Source organism: Leopardus geoffroyi, chromosome D1 (genome assembly GCF_018350155.1).
Source record: "Leopardus geoffroyi isolate Oge1 chromosome D1, O.geoffroyi_Oge1_pat1.0, whole genome shotgun sequence".
NCBI lineage: Eukaryota > Metazoa > Chordata > Mammalia > Carnivora > Felidae > Leopardus > Leopardus geoffroyi.
The window spans coordinates 40,577,333-40,595,869 of NC_059329.1; the positions used below are offsets into that span (position 1 = coordinate 40,577,333).

The 18,537-nt window shown below is 43.3% G+C and overlaps 1 protein-coding gene across 5 annotated transcripts in view; it reads right to left on the minus strand.

Moving 5' to 3' along the window:
• Nucleotides 1–18,537, minus strand: part of FAT3 (FAT atypical cadherin 3) — a 671,242-nt gene that overhangs the window by 86,115 nt on the left and 566,590 nt on the right. For 4 of the 5 annotated variants that reach the window (XM_045483655.1, XM_045483653.1, XM_045483654.1 and 1 more), the window contains 5 exons: nucleotides 17,361–17,571; nucleotides 8,356–12,429; nucleotides 4,630–4,826; nucleotides 3,673–3,826; nucleotides 1,191–1,424 (listed from right to left, as the gene is read on the minus strand). In XM_045483655.1, the coding sequence (XP_045339611.1) occupies nucleotides 1,191–1,424; nucleotides 3,673–3,826; nucleotides 4,630–4,826; nucleotides 8,356–12,429; nucleotides 17,361–17,571 (4,870 nt within the window). Of the gene's footprint in view, nucleotides 1–1,190; nucleotides 1,425–3,672; nucleotides 3,827–4,629; nucleotides 4,827–8,355; nucleotides 12,430–17,360; nucleotides 17,572–18,537 lie in introns of those variants that run through there. The other variant, XM_045483656.1, reaches the window with a different exon arrangement.

An 18,537-nucleotide genomic window follows, 5' to 3' on the forward strand; every position in this document is an offset into this window, starting at 1 on the left:
CCTGGGGGTTCCTGGGCCTTGTTTTGGAAAAACCTTGAAATACAATTACAAAGAAAAAAAAAGGACATTCGTAGGTATTACATAATTATAAATCAATAAATGAGTCTTTTCCTGTTTACCGTTTTTTACCAAGCTTCACATAATATGCAGACTTTTAAAGGGTTGGTGCTCAGCCTGGAAAATTATGCTAATGAGGTAAGAGCAATAATTTAAAGTAGCCACTAATTTCTCGAAGGGGAAATATGCAGAGACCCTGGGCTCTACGTTTGTTTTCGACTAATTATCATGTATTTACTTTTCCATTAGTCCAATAATTTTTCTTTCAATTCAGAATTAAGCAATAAGACACTGAATTATATAAAGGCCTGTTTAGCATAGCAGACACACCCCATCATTCCCTAGTCCTCTGATTTACAGCTCTTAAAATGCACAACCAAGAGGCTGTCTATATGCCCTTTTGTATGTACATCCCATCACACAGTCACCTCAATAACTTATGCATTCTTGAAAGGACTACCTAGCAATTAACTCCAGGCTTTTCTAACTCACCATCTCATTATGCAAAGTGGATTTGAACACAAACTTTATCAGCAGCAACTTTTAGTTCGAATTCTGTCTTATTTCCACCACCCTCACTCTGCCTAGTAACGTCAGTATATGTGTGACCAAAAGGCTATGGAAAATGGCAGTTAAAAAAAATTGACATAGGACTGGCAGCACATTTAGTAATTGTTCTTTGCACTGTGGGGCACTACCATAAATCGAGATTGTCATATTTCAGCTGAAGCATGTGATGCAATTCTTTATAGAAATGGAAATGAATTCTCCCTGCCACACAAGACAGCATTTTAACTATGTTCAGGAGGAACGGGCAAGTAAGCAAGCTATTATTTTTACTCTAAAGGTTAAAAAAGAACAAACAAGCCCCAAACTCTTTGTTAGAAGGCAAGGAAATTCAGAGTATAGCTTTTTTAAACCCTAGAAAGAGGAGGGGTGGGGGGGCACCCTGTAGTGTTCTCTCATACACGTAAAGCATATCAGTGGAAAAGCTGACACGTGGTCATTGGTTTAACACATGTGTTCTCATGGTAAGGAACCAAGGTGGGCTGGTAAAACCAAAGGAGAGATAACCACTGAGGATATGTCAAGAGCATGAACAAGGAGGCATCGCATCAGTGCAACTGACTTACCAACATCAGGATCCACGGCTTGAACTCTGGTCAAGAGAGCCTTGGTGGCCGTGTTCTCATAGACACAGGCATTGTAGTGCTCGGAAGAAAACACAGGGGGGTTATCGTTCACGTCCTCCAGGATCAGGTGGATGTCAGATTGGCAGAACCTGCCACCACCGTCAGTGGCCCTGGCAATCAGGTTGTACACGGGGACCCTTTCCCGGTCCAAAAGAGCCAATGTTTTTAATTCACCTGTGAAAATAAAAAGCCTCACATTTCAAAAACCACTTTTCTTTGAAGAGCAGAGAATCACGTATATAAAGAATCCCCAATACGGGAAGGACCGATGACATTTGGCTCAAGTGCCTCCTACTTTGAAAAACAGAGCAAATCCAATTTTAAGCATCAGGGAAAAATCTATGGAATTTCTGGATACAACAACAAATCAACCGCATGGCGTTCAAATTAATTAATCCCACTGTGAAACTCCTGGTATCAGGATTTCCCTCCTTTGGCTACCTGGAGAGCTCCGTAGCTCTTTAAACCTCTCAAGACCTGCTGTGGACATCAGCTATGTGTGTCTCTGGATTTCTGCTATATCTCCAGAAAAAGCATAGAGAATTGACAAAAGTATCCTTAGTTCTCTGGTAGTCAGTCATGTCAATAATCCACAGACCCAGAAAGAGCAGTCTTCTCTGCTTCCAGAGCTGCTTCCAACATTGTTTCACCCCATCTTTTAGAGGAAAACAATCAAAACAGAGGCTGGCTTTAGCAAAAAGAGGTCTGGAAGGAATCCTATTGTGCCAATGTAAACCCGACTTGCTGGACTGTGGAAGGGCCTATGGTTGCTTGGGGAGGGTTCCAGTGGGGGAATATTTGAGGGGTTTGGATCAGCAGGAATTTAGCAAGGTCAGGAGCTAAGATATATCTTTATTTTAACCACTGGAACAGTGCTAGGTATCAGCCGCTGTGGAGAGTTAGTTGCTTAAATTTCAATAGACAATGGCAACAAGCACAGTGACAGACCTGAATAAACGCTATTTGCTGAAAAGCATGACTCATGAAATACTATTATTCTTAAATGAAATTAGTAATTATTCAGACCAAGCCATCTATACTTATAAAGCCTTTCCTTCTATGGCTTCCTTGCTGTAAGCCAGTTCTCAAACACAGCTTGGACTATTTCCTTCTCCTTCTCAGAAACTTCCAGTGGTTTTTCAGTTCGGCATTCAAGACCTTCCATGATCAGCCTAAAGTTCTTTCTCCCACCGCTTTTCTCGTAGGCCATCCTATAGTTCTTCTCACCAGTGACAGTGTTGTACATGCCCTTCCTCGAATGTGCCATGCTCTCTGCTCATGTTGACCCCAGGGCCTAAAGTGTCCTGCTTCAGCTACTAGAATCCTGCCTCAGTTCAATTACCGGCTCTTCCCCTTCATCAGAATATTAGCTACTTTTTCCTCTGTGCTCAGATATTACTCCCCTGATATCCTTCCTGGGCACTTATTTCATTCTGCCTTTTATTATTATTTAAAAAAAATTTTTCCCCCTACTGGGTTCAATATCCCTCAGGCATGACTTGTTTTACTCCTCTTGCAGCCCACCGCTAATATCCCATAAAGTTCTTTTATGTCTACTAGTTACTCAATGAATGTTAGCTACTGAATAAGTAATTGCTAGACCTATATCGCCAGGTCGTATATTTCTATGGAGCCAAGTGCTTCCTAGTAGGACTCAGCTGACACGGGAGAGGGGCAGGGAGGAGCCATTATCTTTGGAGACTCAATAGTTAGTCATTATTCATTAGGACCAACACAACACTGGAAATATGCAAATTATTCAATCTTTACACTTCATTTACAAATTGCCATTGGATGAACCATCCGGTACACAACACTGAAATAATTTACCTCCATAAAAATGTCTTTTCCGTTAGCTCTGGCCTTCAATGTGGGCATCTGCCTTTAGCATACATAACCTTTGACCTTATAAATTTTGCCTGAATATATAAACTAATCTCAGGGCTCATAGCTTTGGAGAAACTAGGTGGGAATATTTAATAAAAACCAGAAAAGTGTGTTAATAAGCTTCAGGAAGGGACCCAAAAGGGACTTCAAGAGAGAAAAAAACTCTCCTTACTATGCATTGCTCTCTGGTTTGCAACTTGCATTTGTGATGTAACTCTATATTCTTTATAGGGCAGGTGCCTTAACTCACAGATATGAAAAACAGAAGAACCAAATAGACACATCTGATTACTTGATGCTAACGAATGTAGGTAAAGTCAGGGCACATCTTGTAGGCCAAAGAAAGTTTGTGCGCTCCAGGGCATCCATCATCAGACACCATGTGCAGCTAGTGTTTTTTAGAGTCCTAGATAGCAGGGCATCATATCGATGATCTTGTACGCTAACTACCCACTAGTGACGAGGCCATATGAGAGTTTAGCTTCTCTCATGGATTAACAATGGCATTTGCCCAAAAAAATAAATTTCACCTTACCACTTTCTGGATCTAGAAAAAATTCATTGTTTCCAGATCCGTAGAGTGAGTATCGTATATCTCCATTGGATCCAATATCGGCATCCTTGGCACGGACTTTCAGGATGATTTTATTTGATGGAATATCTTCAGGAAATAATGCTGTGTATGCAACCTGGCAAAGGTAAAGAAAGGTAATTGAATCATTGGTATTTGTGAGGCAATTGCCACATTTTGCATTACAAATGATTTCTTTAAAAATGCATTAATACTGGGGCGCCTGGGTGGCTCAGTCGGTTAAGCATCTGGCTTCGGTTCAGGTCATGATCTCACAGTTTGTGAGTTCAAGTCCTGCATCGGGCTCTGTGCTGACAGCTCAGAGCCTGGAGCCTGCTTTGGATTCTGTGTCTCCCTCTCTCTCTGCTCCTCACCTGTTCACACTCTGTCTCTCTACCTCTCAAAAATAAATAAGCATTTAAAAAAATTTAAAAAATGCATTAATACAATTTGGGGCCCCTGAGTGGCTCAGTCAGTTAAGCATCTGACACTTGATTTTAGTTCAGGTCATGATCTAACAGTGGTGAGACTGAACCCACTGACCCATGTCAGGGTCTGTGCTGGGCATGGAACCTGCTTAAGATTCTCTCTCTCCTTCTCCTTTTGCCCCTCCCCAGCTCTCTCTCTCTTAAAACAAAACAAAACAAAACAAAACAAAAACCTCATGATTTTCTTTTTGTGTTTTTTTTGGGTCGGGCAAAATTAGGTATCTGAAGGTGCTACCTATGCCTTTTTTTGTTTATAATGTTTCATCCTAAACTCTACCATCTACCCTCTTGCATCCAATCGGAGCTCACTAATTAAGGAGACAAGAGCAGAAAGTAGCCTGGCCTTCAGGAGAATAATGAAATGGGCTTTGATTTAATTTTTGAGAAACAGAGTAAAAAGCAGCAATATATCTGATATACCTACAGATCTTACCTGATCACACACTGGGCTATTGTCATTCACATCACTGACAGTCACTTCCACCATGGCCTGTGTGACAAAAAGCCCGTCGGTAGCAGTGATATTGAGGAAGTAAATGTCTTGTTCTTCTCTATCTAAAGGTCTTTTCACATAGACCTTCCACTCACTCTGCACCAGGCCCAGAGCAAACCTTCCTCGGGGGTTCCCTCCTGTAGAGAAAAAAGTGTTTTTTGAAGATGTGCAATGAAGAGCTTTGATCTACACCTCCAGTGAGAGGCCCGTGTGGGGTCATCCAGCTGCCCCTCCAACTGTATCGTTTACAAAACTGGAAAAAAATTGACAGTTACTTCCTTTTGATGCTCCTGCAACAAAAGCAGATATTTATATGCTTGGCTTGTGGGGAATGTAAAACAGTAACTTTCCAAGAGAATAAAATGCACTTAGAGAAACTGGGGATGATCTCTTGTTTAGTCCCCCTGAAGGATAATCAAATTCAAACTGTGAACAATGAATCCTCTTCTCAGGATGATACAATTGTCTTCCCATTTGGTCTCGAGAGAGGATGTAGTACACTATAGCTCTTGTTACCAAGACAATTTCATTAGCTGTTGATTATGCAATCAAGGAGAGGCAGTCAGTTCTATTAAAGAATCTTTTAATGAAGGCTTCATCATACAGCTGCGCTCATCTTACAAGGACCGGAGTTTGGGGAAGAAAAGTTGGCGTGACAGAGGAAGACCCATTAGTATTAAGTAGCCCTAAGAGGGGTCATTTCAGGAGCAGTTCAAAGATAAGCACTGCAATTAGGTCGAATTTATCAGAGTGAAGCTGGGGATAGCGGAAGGAAAGGAGAAGAGATGAGGGGGAACAGTTTTTATGAGGCCGAAGCATCGACAGTGGCCCGGCAATATTGCTTTCCCACATCATTAAATTACATGGAGACAAAAGCATCTTGGAGGAGACAGGAAGAGGAGGAGAGAAGAAAACTGCCTTGACCTTCTAGTCCTGAAGAGGGAAACACTGTCACTTTCAAACATGGAGGAAGACTGGACAAGACAACTGGCAAGAAGCCCGGAATCCGGTTAGATCATCACCGTTTTGTTGGTTCGGGCATTCTATAAGTATCTGTTGCTCGCTCTGGGCCAGGCACTGTTCCGGGCAGTGGGGCCACAGCCGCAGACAAAACTGGCAGAAACCCCTGCCCCCACAGGGGAGCTCAGGTCCCAGTGGGGAAGACCGACGGTACACCCATCTCCTTATTTAAGGAGAGCATAACTGCGTACTGGCTGCTGGTCTGTTGAAAAAGTGAATCTTTAAAAGAGCGGAGGGCAAAGACTGTGGTCCTGCCAGAGGGACTGAGGGGGAAGTAGGGGAATGTTAGTGCCGGACACGCACTTTCAAGGTATGGGGAGGGGTCAGTCCGGGGGCCTCAGCGGTGGGGGACAAGCCTGGGATAAATGGACCATATTGGGAACAGAAAGCACAGAAATTGTGAGGGCCACACATTCCCCAAGGACAGTGGTTTTCTGCCGGGAGTGGCTGTGTACCACGCCCACACCAGGACATTTGTCAGTGTCGAGAGATATTTTTGAATGTCACGTTGAGGGTGGTGGTGGTGCTGCTGCAATCTCCTGGGTGGAGGCCAGAGATGCTGCCTGTCATCCTACAATGCACAGCACGGCCACCTACAGCCAAGACGAGACTTCTCCAGCCCCAAATGTCAGTCGCGTTGAGGTGGAGAAACCTGTTTCTGCTGAGGCTCAGGGTCCTCCTTGGGATATCACTTTCCTCTGCCACTGGCTACGATTCAATTATGCTTCAGTTGAATATTATTTTAGCATGCACAAATTTCATCTCTCCATTAAATGCTTTCAGTACGGGCCCACATCTTTTGTTAAATAAAATGATTAATGGTCCTTTGTTAATCTGCGGCAGCGCAGCCAAGTTGTGTTACATCAAGAGCAAAAGTTAAACCTAATTAAAATCAGTTGGTGGTTGGCACTGCTAATCGTAACAGTAGCTTTAAGCTACTCTGTTCTCATTACTTCGGTAAAGTTGATGGGATGGTCCCTTTAAATCATCCACTGACAATCCAGAGACAAAGTATAAATAATTAAAGCTGAAAATTGAGCAATTCTTCCCAATAGAAAAGTAGCCCTCAGAATGCCTAAGAAGCTTTTTGTCTGCAACTGAATGCAAATAAACCTAAGTGATGCTTTACTCAACTTTTCTTTCCTTACCACTATCGCTCATGTCTTTTCAGCAGAAACGTACATTTTAATGAAAAAAAAAAAAAAAAAAAGGAAGGTATCAGATAAAGCACGAATGCATAAATAGTTTAAACAGAAAACACCATCAAGAAAACAGCTCTATAAAGAAAAAGGAGAGGAGTGATGGAGAAGAGTGGCAATCCCAGGCATTGACACATATGCTCTCCTGTGGATCTTATTCTGCAGTGATTAATTAACTTTCCCAGTAACGTACTTAAGCAGATTCTGTGTCCTGAGGGCATTCTAATTAATTCATTTTTCACTTTGAATAATGTAGTTTTTCTAAAAGGAAGCCACCTGACTGCAAGTATTGATGGATTCTTTAAAATCTTTTGGCACTTTGCTTATGTTCTGCCTTTGAATGTCACAACATCAAAATATTAGTTTTAAAACCCTTAAATAGTTTTTAGGAAGACTGTTTTTATACCACCAACCTTCCCATTTTCAGTCTAAAGCCAGTCACCCCCCCATAAAGCTACCCCTGATCAGTGACACCGACATGAAATCCTCTGCCCCTCAGAGCAATGGTGACATTTTTTGTCCACTCTGGGTGACCTCATTTGTCTACCCTGGCGTTTCCACCGACCTGCTGCTTACTATTTGGAAAGACAAAACAGAGATCTGAGAAAATGGAGTTCTCTGGAGAAATACTCTTTGATTTATGGAATCACGACTTAAGATTTTTAGCAAAAGGTCAAACTGTGCCCTTTAATTTGTATAGGTGGGTACGTGTGCGTGCGTAGGAGTTTTCACTACCAGGAAGAACTTGTAAATGAAGCTTACTGGACCAATTTGACAATAAATCTCATATTAAAAAAAAACTAAATAAATGAAGCTTACTGGGATTTATTTTCCTTACCAATACAAAAGGTAGGAATTTAGTTAAAATACATTTCCCGTCTCCCCAAAAAAGCTGTAATTTTCCTTTTTTAACTGAGATAGCTGGCTGGACTCCTTTTTATTTTTTTTTTTAAATTTTTTTTTTCAACGTTTATTTATTTTGGGGACAGAGAGAGACAGAGCATGAACGGGGGAGGGGCAGAGAGAGAGGGAGACACAGAATCGGAAACAGGCTCCAGGCTCTGAGCCATCAGCCCAGAGCCTGACACGGGGCTCGAACTCACGGACCGTGAGATCGTGACCTGGCTGAAGTCGGACACTTAACCGACTGCGCCACCCAGGCGCCCCTGGACTCCTTTTTAAATGATAAAAGGGGATGCAAAGACTGGATACCAATCTGGGTTATCCGTCATAGGCCAACCAATGAACTGCAAGCTAGGGCTGAGTCAGCAACAACCAAAAACTGAAAAACAGTCTACTTGGAGATCTTTCGCTCAGCCCCAGAAAGGTTTTATTACTCTCAACCCCCTTGTCATCTTCCTTCTTCTCTCCTACTCTTATCCTCTGCCTCTTCCTACCTTTCTTTAGAAAGCAGAGCACCCAGTGAAAGCCAAGGTGGCTGACTTACCTGTAATATGGTAGCTCACTTGGCGATTAATGTCGGAAGTGTCTCTGTCCCATGTGCTGAGCACGGCTACCACCTCTCCAGGAGGGTCGCTCTCCTTCACATTCCCTCGGTACACCTCGTGGGCAAAGACTGGTGCGTTGTCATTTATATCCGTCACCCTGACAGAGACCAAAGCCGTGGATGAAAGAGAGAAGGCCTCTCCCAGGTCGGAGGCCACCACAGAGAAGGTGAAGGCTGGATCTGTCTCGTGATCCAGGTCCTTCAAGGTACTGATCCAGCCTGTGTTGCTGTCAATATTGAAGGCTTCCATTACCTTTTCAGGCTGGGAATCTGAGTGCAGGGAGTAAGTGACCTGCCCATTGGCTCCCCAATCCATGTCGATGGCTCTCACCTGTGTGAGTTTGGTGCCGACAGGCATCCCTTCCATTATGATCGTCTCATAGCTGGAAGTTTCAAAGACTGGTTTGTTGTCATTCAAATCCAGTACCTTGATATCTACATCTACAGTAAACACAATGTCTACCTTGTCCAGGGGTATGGTGGCTGCTACCTTAAAGTGGAATGCTGGGCTGACTTCATGATCAAGGCGTTTGTCAAGCTTGATTGTGCCTGTTTCCTGCTCTATGACAAAGACACCCCCTTTGTTATTTTCTGGCCGTTCCCCATTAACTGTGCTGAATCTGACACTGTGACTGGGCAAAATTCGCAGCGTGTCCACCGTGCTCCCAATGGCTGTATCTTCTGAAACAGTGAAAGAATATTGAGACTGGGTGAATGAAGGCAAGAATGTTTCAGGGGGCAGGACGTGGATATAGACAGGAATGAGGGAGTGCTTTACTGGAATGCCCCCATCTACTGCTTTGACAAAGAATGACAGCACTGTGTTTTTCAGCTGGTTAAAATTGCCCTTAGTGACCATCCAGCCATTGTCAGGATCGATTTCTAGGAGGTCAGCCACCGACACTGAGGCCTCACTATATAGAGAATAGGTAATCCGTGAATTAGCGCCATCATCTGGATCCATGGCTTGAACCTGAGTGACCAAATGGCCCCTTCCAACGTCTGCCCTGACGCTGGCTCTGTATTCCACTGTCATGAACTGGGGAGCATTGTCATTTTCATCCACAACAATCACTCTCACAGTGCAAAAAGTCGTTCTCCCTCCACCATCAAGGGCCCTCAAAAAAATACTAATGTCTCCTTCCAGAGGGTTCTCCCGGTCAAGCCTTTCTGTTGTGATGACTTGTCCATTGCTGTCTATAAGGAATCGATCCTTAGCAAAGTCATTGATGATGGCATAAGTGATCTGTCCATATGTCCCTGGATCCCCGTCTGTAGCTCGAACATGAATTACCTTTGTCCCAGCGGCTGCGTTCTCTCTCACTTCAGCTACGTAGGTGCTTTGGGAAAAGGCAGGGCTGTACAGGTTAGCCCCAAGCACCCTGATATGCACCTGTGCAGTGCTAGTGAACAACCCATCAGACACTGACACGTTGAGACTGTACAGAGGCTCCATTCTCTGTTTCCGGTGGTTGGACAGTGTGATGACGCCACTCTTGCCATCCATCAGAAAGCTCGTCCGGTCATTCCCAGATAAAATGCTATACTCCAAGCGGTCAAAATCAGAGCTGTCTGCATCAGAGGCTTGAACACAGGTTACAAAATGGCCCCGGGGGGCTAATTCACTCACATATGATTCATAAATGAGCTGATTAAAAATGGGAGGGTTGTCATTTATGTCTGAGATATAGATATGAACCAGGACCTCACTGCTCAGTGATGGGAAGCCATTATCTGTTGCTCTGACTTTCAAAGTGCAGTGTTGCACTAACTCGTGGTCCAGCATCCGTGCTGTCAGGATTAAGCCACTTGCGCTGTCTATGTGAAAATAATCTGTGCTGTTGTAAGTGTCCTGGACAATCTGATAGTGTACCAATTTATTATTTTCCGAGTCTGCATCAGTAGAGACAACTTGCAAAACAGGTGTTCCAATGAGAGACGCTTCTGATAATGTTGTATTATATGTGGGTTGATCGAAAATAGGGGGGTTGTCATTTACATCATTAACCAGCAAGTCAACGGTGACTTCAGCCCTGGCACCAGTAAGGGCATCACTGGCTCTTACCGTCAACCTGTAAACAGATGTAATTTCATAATCCAAAGGACTAACAACTTTCAGGACCCCGGTGTCAAAGTCAACGTTAAACTGTTTGTAAAGATCCCCATCAATAATGATATATATGATGCCTTGGCCTTCTGGACTGGTGGCATTGATGCTTAGAATGGGGGTATCCATTCTGACGTCTTCGTTGATCGATGCTGTATAAAAGGGCTTATCAAACACAGGCATTGCTTTGTTGACGATTGTGATGGGAAGTTCCACAGATGTGGATAAAGAGGGTTTTCCACCATCTTTGGCGAGGATGGTGACTCCATACTCAATGTTAGACAAGTCAGAGTTGAATGCTTCTTTTAAAATAACATTCCCTGAATTAGGGTTGATCTCAAAGTGGCCATAGTCATCCTGTAGGACATAGGTCACTTCTCCATTTGCACCTTTATCTTTGTCAATGGCTGTCACCTGGTAAATCAGAGTCCCAGGCTCAGCATCAACTTGCACAGCAGCATAGTAAGGGAGGCCCACAAAGACTGGGGAATTATCATTTATGTCTTCAATGTTAACCCTCACCACCACTCTAGCCACACGCAGATGGTCTAGCTCGCGGCTGGCTTCCACCACCAGCTCATATAACTCTTGTTCTTCACGGTCAAAGGGGACTCCGGTGGTCTGAATGACCCCTGAGGTAGATTTTATCTTGAACTTATTTCCTGGGTTTAGGATGCTATATTTTAAGGGCTCATTAAGGCGATTTCCAATGGCATTGACAATAGCAACTTTGGTTATGTTAGTGTTGTTCTCTGAGATCGAGGTCGAGTAAAAGCTTTGTGTAAAGTGGAGGCCACTATCCATGGCTTCTTTAACCAAGATGGTGACCACGGCCGTACTGTAGAACTTTCCATCAGATACTTTAACTATCAACATGTAGTGATCTTTGGAGAGGTTGTTGTTTTTTATGGTGAGTACTCCACTGTTGGAGTCAATTAGAAAATGATCCAAGCTGCCTTCCATTAGGCTATATGTCAGTTCGGGGGGCACCTCGGAGTCAGGATCTGTGGCACTAACTTTCAGAACCTCTACTCCAACATAGGTGGGTAGAAGTAAGATGGTCTCAAACACAGCCTGAGTAAAAACAGGCGGGTTATCGTTCACATCTGTCACCTCTATGTTGACTTCAACAGGACTCTCTGCAGTCAGCTGGGGGCTGCCACTGTCTCTCACATGGACATGAAAATGGAAATGGGCAATAGTTTCATGGTCCAGGTTGGCAATTGTTCTGATTGCACCTGTACTGGAATCCACTGTGAAGAACTTCTTGGCCGTGGACTCCACAATTTGATATACCAGCAGAGCATTCCGGTTGCTGTCAGCATCGGTGGCTCGAATCACCAGTGGGCTGTTATCCAAGCTCCTGACGATGCTATTGACTGGGGCAGCCTCACTTAGGCTGCCTGAATATTGAGAAAAGAGAAACACTGGGGCATTATCATTTTCATCAACAATCTGAATATTGACTGTGGCATTGGAAGCCATTCCTGCCATGTTAGTGGCCTGAATGATGAGCTGATAAGAGGAAGTACGCTCGTAATCCAGTGCCTTCCGGGTGGTGATGACTCCAGAATACGGATTTATGGTAAAGATCCCATCGATGTTTCCATCTTTGACTTCATAAATGAGGGTAGACTGACTGATGGCAGAGATTAAAATGACTGATGTTCCAATATCAACATTTTCATTTACTTCTGCTTGGTAGTCTTTGTGAGTGAACTTGGGGTGAGAATTATCAGACATGGTAACGGAAATGCGCACAATTGCAGTGGCAGACATTGGTGGGGAACCCTGATCCGTGACTTTGACCGACAGTACAAACTGACCCGTCGTTGTCATGTCTGGTTCTTTGGAAATGGTGATGATGCCCAGGACTGGTTCAATCTTAAATGTGTTCCCAGTGTTCCCTGCAATATAGAAATCAATGGGGAAATGGGTTACATGTCATGTTTTGAAGATTAGTTCTTCATCTAAAGTCTACTTTACTGCAACCTGGCAAGGGGAAAGCAATTATTTCTATCCATTCCATCTCATTCTGAGATAGAATGAAAGACTTTGTTTTTAGGGGAATTCAAAAGCGACTGAAATAAGTTTTTCAGTAAAATTGTAAATTTCGGGTTGGTATCTTCTTAATCCAGGTTAGCAACAACAACACAATACTGTGTACAATGCCACTGTGAGAAATGCATTTTTACCTAAACCAGTGCCATATTCTGTGTACTATGTAATGAGAAAGATAGTTGTGAGAGTGGTTTCAGAACAGTATACCACAGGCATTTGATTGCAGATTATCCCAAAGATAGGCTTTGCTACATGGAACTGGCATTGTTTCACCCCATCAAAACCGACTTCACTCCAAACACTGCTTTGGTGAGGGGGGGGGGTCTTTTGTTTAGGCCTGAAGAATTCCTCCTAAGTCCCTGTTTGCTTTGTAAGTTGGGAGGACTTTTTTCTGACTACCCTTCTGTCGTTCACTCCCACACACCCCAAAAGACACACATGCACACACAGACTTAAAACTAGACATAAATTTTAAGGCATTCCCTCCAATCTGTAACCATCCTAAGTGCTGGAGAGGCTTCCAGAGGAGTAGCAAACTGTTGATCACCTGCACCAGCATTAAAACCGAAAACCTGAGGCATCACCCATCTGAAACTGAGAAACTGGCACCCCACTTTGATGTGTCTGGAGTGGGAAGGCTGCGACCCACGACACTCCAGAAGTTGAGAGCCCTGCCTCTGAAACATTGAGTGGTGTGAAATCTGAGGTTGCCGAGGATGAGGATAAGAGAGGAGTAAAGAATGGGGAACGCAAGACTGAAGGATGTCAAGAAGCTGGCTGAAAAGCAGTGGACAGTGTGAAGCAGAATCCTTCAGGGGCGTCTGGGTGGTTCAGTCGGTTGAATGTCTGGCTTTGGCTCAGGTCACGATCTCACGGTTCGTGAGCCTGAGCCCTGTGTTGGGTTCTCTGTTGTCGGTGCAGAGCACGCTTTGGATCCTGTCTCCCTCTCTCTCTGCCCCTCACCCGCGTGTGCTCTCTCTCTTACAAATAAATAAACATTAAAAAAAATTAACAAAAAAAGGAATCCTTCACCAGGTTGCTTTTTGTTTCTCTCATCAGGCTTTCTGATACTTCTCAAAGAACACATAGGCCTGCGTGTCTAGATTCTTTAAAAACAAAGTTAAAAATCGTGGATATTCAGTTATACCTGGATTTTTCTTTCTGTTTCAAGTACTGAAGGATGGCAGGCATAGAGACAGCTTCAATGTCATTATTATTAAGACAGCCTCCTGCATTGGGAGGCACTTACATGTGTCTCCAGAAATATGCAGCAAATACAGTGGTATACATACTTCTTACTACATACTTATTCAATCAACTTCTCTGTGTCTGAGAATAAAACAGTAATGTTCATAAAAAAACTGCTTGTTTTTAAAGAAGAAATTTAATAAAGAGGTAAAGGATTTGATGCCAGCCCCCCAAATGTGAGTATTTAACAATGTCATCTTTGGTGTCAGCATAATTTTTTTCCTTGTCACTTCTACATGAGCACTTTGTGAGGATGGCAGGAAGTTCAAGGATCTCATGAGCAGGCTTGCAAACGTTCAGTAAATAGTGGCATTGAGCGTGAGTCCAACACTTGATTCATAGACCCTCGCAAGGAGGCGGGAATCATTTTGCTTCAGCATCTCAGAGGAGGAAGATGTAGAGGTTGTAGAGATAATGGTCACCAACACTCAGCCCCAAATGACGAATGCAACAGAGCCAAATGTCTCTGTGCTCCTTGATTGTGGACTCCCTCTGTGGAGTCTCCAGCTAAGTCCTCCCTCGCTGTAGGCCCAGCACATTCCTTCATGCCCAGAAATATATATGGCAGGGATGATGGGGAGCTAGCTTCTGGTCTCGAGTAGAACTTCACAGCCCTGCTGTCCCAGGGCTACTGACCTGCCTGTCACACCTGCCTGGATGCTGTGCTCATTGATCATGTCCAAAGTGGGCTCTCGGTCTCTTACCCTCTTTAACATACTGCCTGCCCATTTTCTTAGAATCCACTTCCTGCTTATTCTCTCCTGGTATCCTCGAATCCTTGGAAGTTAACCTCTGCATGTTTTCTTGGAATCTATAGTTAGTTTCTTGTAGGCTTCTGGCAAGTGAGCAAAAGCTGAACTTATCTTACTTACCATTATTTATCTGGCATATAGCACAGTCATGGCACAAAGAAGGTGTTCAATAAATATGTATTAAATGATTGAATGGACAGGCAGAGCTACAAAAGATTTTTAATTCTCTATCTGTATGCATCTTGGGATCCAATATGCCCCCATCACAACTCAATTCTTAGTCTTTGTCCTGTTTCGAAGCCCACCCATGAGCCACTGTTGCACCAAATAGAAACGTGAGCTAAATTAGAAGTTCTGCGCTCAAAGTCCACCTCAGTCCTTTGGGTCAAAATAAAAGCTTCAGTAGTTATTTTAGAAGCCAGACAGGGGATAGGAAGTTTATGGCCCACCAGTAACCAGAGCAAAATCTTGCTTATCTGAGGTCTGTAAGAGAACTTATGGAAAATGTCCTCTTCCCATAACCACTTTGTCGTTTGCTTCAAAATGTTGGAAGCATCTGGGTTTTCCCTCTTTCCTAGCATGATCTGGGAAGGGACTGGCTTGGTCAGGGGCAGTCAGGGGCTAGTGAGGTCTGTCTGTCCAAGAAGGAGCCCCATCACCACTTGTGACTTAACTGTGCACACACTGAAATCCTCATCAGCTTCTTACACATACAATCGGGGGTCATTGTTTGAGATTCCATTTTTTGAGATACCAATCATTCCTATGGGTTTTTGGAAAATTCAAGTTTTCTCTATAAAAGATGTTTTAAGGAAATAACTTCTCTATTTTTAACCTACTGTTATAGGAATGATGGAATCCCTTGTCTATGCACAGCACCAGGCTGTAGCGTGTGGCTGCTGAAAGATAAGGAAAGCAGTCTTGTCAGCCGGATGGGAAATGACTCTTGGTTTAGAAATTATCTGCCTCTCTAAGACAGTATAAGTAGTAGCCTTAATGACAAATACAAAAAGCAAGTAGACACCATAGACGACACTTAGAAAATGTTAAGTAAAAAAAAACAGAAGTAGGACTCCATACCTAAATGATCATAATGATATGAGACGATGCATATGCATGGATGAATACCGGGGAAAGGAAGCTATATATAAGATTAGGAAAAAAAAAACCGTAGAAAGACTCTAAAGAGTTGTTGGATCAGGCGACACTTTCTGTGACGTTATTTAAATATTTGTGTCTTTAAAAAGAAGTTGCCCTATACTATTTGTGGAACTAGAAGAACAAAGATTATATAATCAAATAATTAAACGTTCTTGGGGTAAACAACAGATGCAACATAGCATCTAAAAGAAAAGTGCTGGTCAGGCTTTACGTTAGCAGGAAATTCCATAAAAATCTAGAAAAACTATTGGTGAAGTTGCTTGGGGCACCTGGAGTTGTGAACCAGTGTATTTTATTTCTTCATTTTATTATTTTTTTTGTATAGAGCTTAGCTTAGACTCCTATAAAATGTGGGTGCCTAATACAGGAAACCGTTTTAGATTAGCATTGGATGCAGTGGCTTTTTTAAAAAAAGAAGACTGTTGGCTTTTCTTTTTCTAATATTTTTTAGCCCCAAACTGTCGTCCTAGCATTCATATTTTAATTCAACCACTCACAAAAATGCTCCACATTTAAATCACGGGAAAGAAGCTTTTCCAGCGCTGGCATAAAAAGAGACAGCATTTGGCTTTTATGCACGACAGACATAATGTTGTAGAACATTTTGGAAATATGTGGCTTGAATATTCAAAGAACAACAGAAGAGGGGAAAGGAAAATAGAACAGGTAAGAGATATTTGTAATTTTTAGGCTCATAGTCCTATCCCTTGCTTGGATTCTCCTCTCCTCTGTCAGAAGTGTTTTCTTCCTTGCTCTATCTTCAAACCATCAGTGAACTATGGTCTTGCCTTAAAGATGGTCAGATTGATTTTAAAAATCTCAAATTTAAGGGGCGCCTAGGTAGCTGAGCCGGTTAAGCATCCAACTCTTGATTTCGGCTCAGGTCATGATTTCACAGTTCGTGAGATCAAGCCCCGTGTTAGGCTCTGCATTGACAGAGCGAAGCCTGCTTGGGATTCTCACTCTCTCTCTGCACCCCTGCTCCCTCGCATGCTCTCTCTCTCTCTCTCTCTCTCAAAATAAATAAATAAATAAACCTTAAAAAACATTAAAAATCTCAAATTTCACAAAATTTGAGCCTGTATTTATTTATCTGTCCAGTTAAGTAGACATTTCAGTGCCTATGACCTACTGCGCTACTCTGATTCCCCTCGGGTGAAGTTAATTTTTGCAAACAGTGGGGGTGTAGGTATTTTGGAAGCCCACCGCTTGCCCACTGACAAGTAAACAAAGACTTGTGGGATCCAATTCATAGGACAGCCTGGCAGCCCTCAAAAGGTGGAAGGCTTTGGTTATTTTAGTCCAAGGCCATGGCTTGTCGACCCATCAGTAAAAGTCACTGAGTTCACCACCCATTTCTTCTCTCCCTTTCATTCCAGAAAAATCCGAGAATAACACAATAAGAGGGAACTCTCTCCTCACTGTCAGTGATGGAAAACATATTACAGGAATGCCAAGCACTCTATACAGCATCATCACGCAAATCGGGCAGTTGCTTGGCCAAGAAATTCTTTGGGAGACGTTCCAGTGGTAACGATGTGAATTTCACATGGTGATCAACACTACGGAGGGGCAAATGCCATGCATTATGTTACAATCTGTGCAACAGCTCTCACCTGCTTCTATGGTATATATGAGTTCTGCATTTTCCCCTTTGTCTTTGTCCAGAGCCGTCACCTGCAGAACAGCTGATCCCAGAGCAGCCGATTCAAATACAGATGCTTCATACAGTGGGTTGGTAAAATAAGGACTGTGATCATTAGCATCTTCCACATTCACAATGACTCGGGCCAAGTTTCTTCGATAAGGAAACTCCTGATCTCTGACCTTCAGGCAAAATACAAGAAGCAGCAGGACTAAAATCTTAAATTGCAAGGAAGTCACATGGCTATATCTGTGGTAAATACCAAAGGAGGTAACTCACACCAAGTGCTTGATGCAATCCCGGGCACACAGTAGGTGCTCAGTAAATGATGGTATATCAAGTGAGGACACTAACCGTGAACAAATTGAGAGTAAGGGCCCCATCCATTTTATCGCTCAGCATTCTGACTGACCTACGGTCCATCCTCAGTCTGTGTGTGTGTGGAGCTGATGCCTGGGCATCACCGACACAGCCCTTTTCTCTGCACCACCTCCCACCGCCACTACCCCCTTATTTGTGTATATATAGCTGCTAATGGAATGGCAGACGGGGGCTCTTCTGAGAGGGAAACAAAAAAGTTTAATGAAAGAATTAACAAATGCAAAGCAGGCACTGCCATTGATTCATTCATTCAACAAACATTTATTGTCACCTATTATCTGTCAAGTCCTGGCTTCACTCTCTCCTGACTTCAGCAGCAATTCAGATTTGGTCCTTGCCCTCAAGAAGCTAACAGGATCATAGAAATCAGTAAGCAGGTGTAAGGCCTGGTGGTAAGTGCCAGAATGGGAGTGAGGAGTAAGAAGAAGTTAAGGTGGCATTCAGCTTCTTGGAAGAGGTTAACAAAAGCCAAGTACGAGTGGTAAAAGGGGGGCATGGGCCACCACATATTTCAGGCAAGAGCCAACCAATGCCAAGGCCCAAGACCGAGGGGGAGCCCTGATTCCCAGGAAGATGAACCAAATCTTCCTAAAATGTGAGACCCCCCCCCCCCCCTTGTGACTTCGCCAAGGAAACTTGCCTGACCGCTTGAAAGTTTCCCCTGCTTTGCATATGCCAGGAGCTTGCAAATAATCAATTCTTTAGCCCTAACCACATGATTTTGCTATAATTTGCTGTAGCACTAATCAAATGTGTGCCTTCCATTT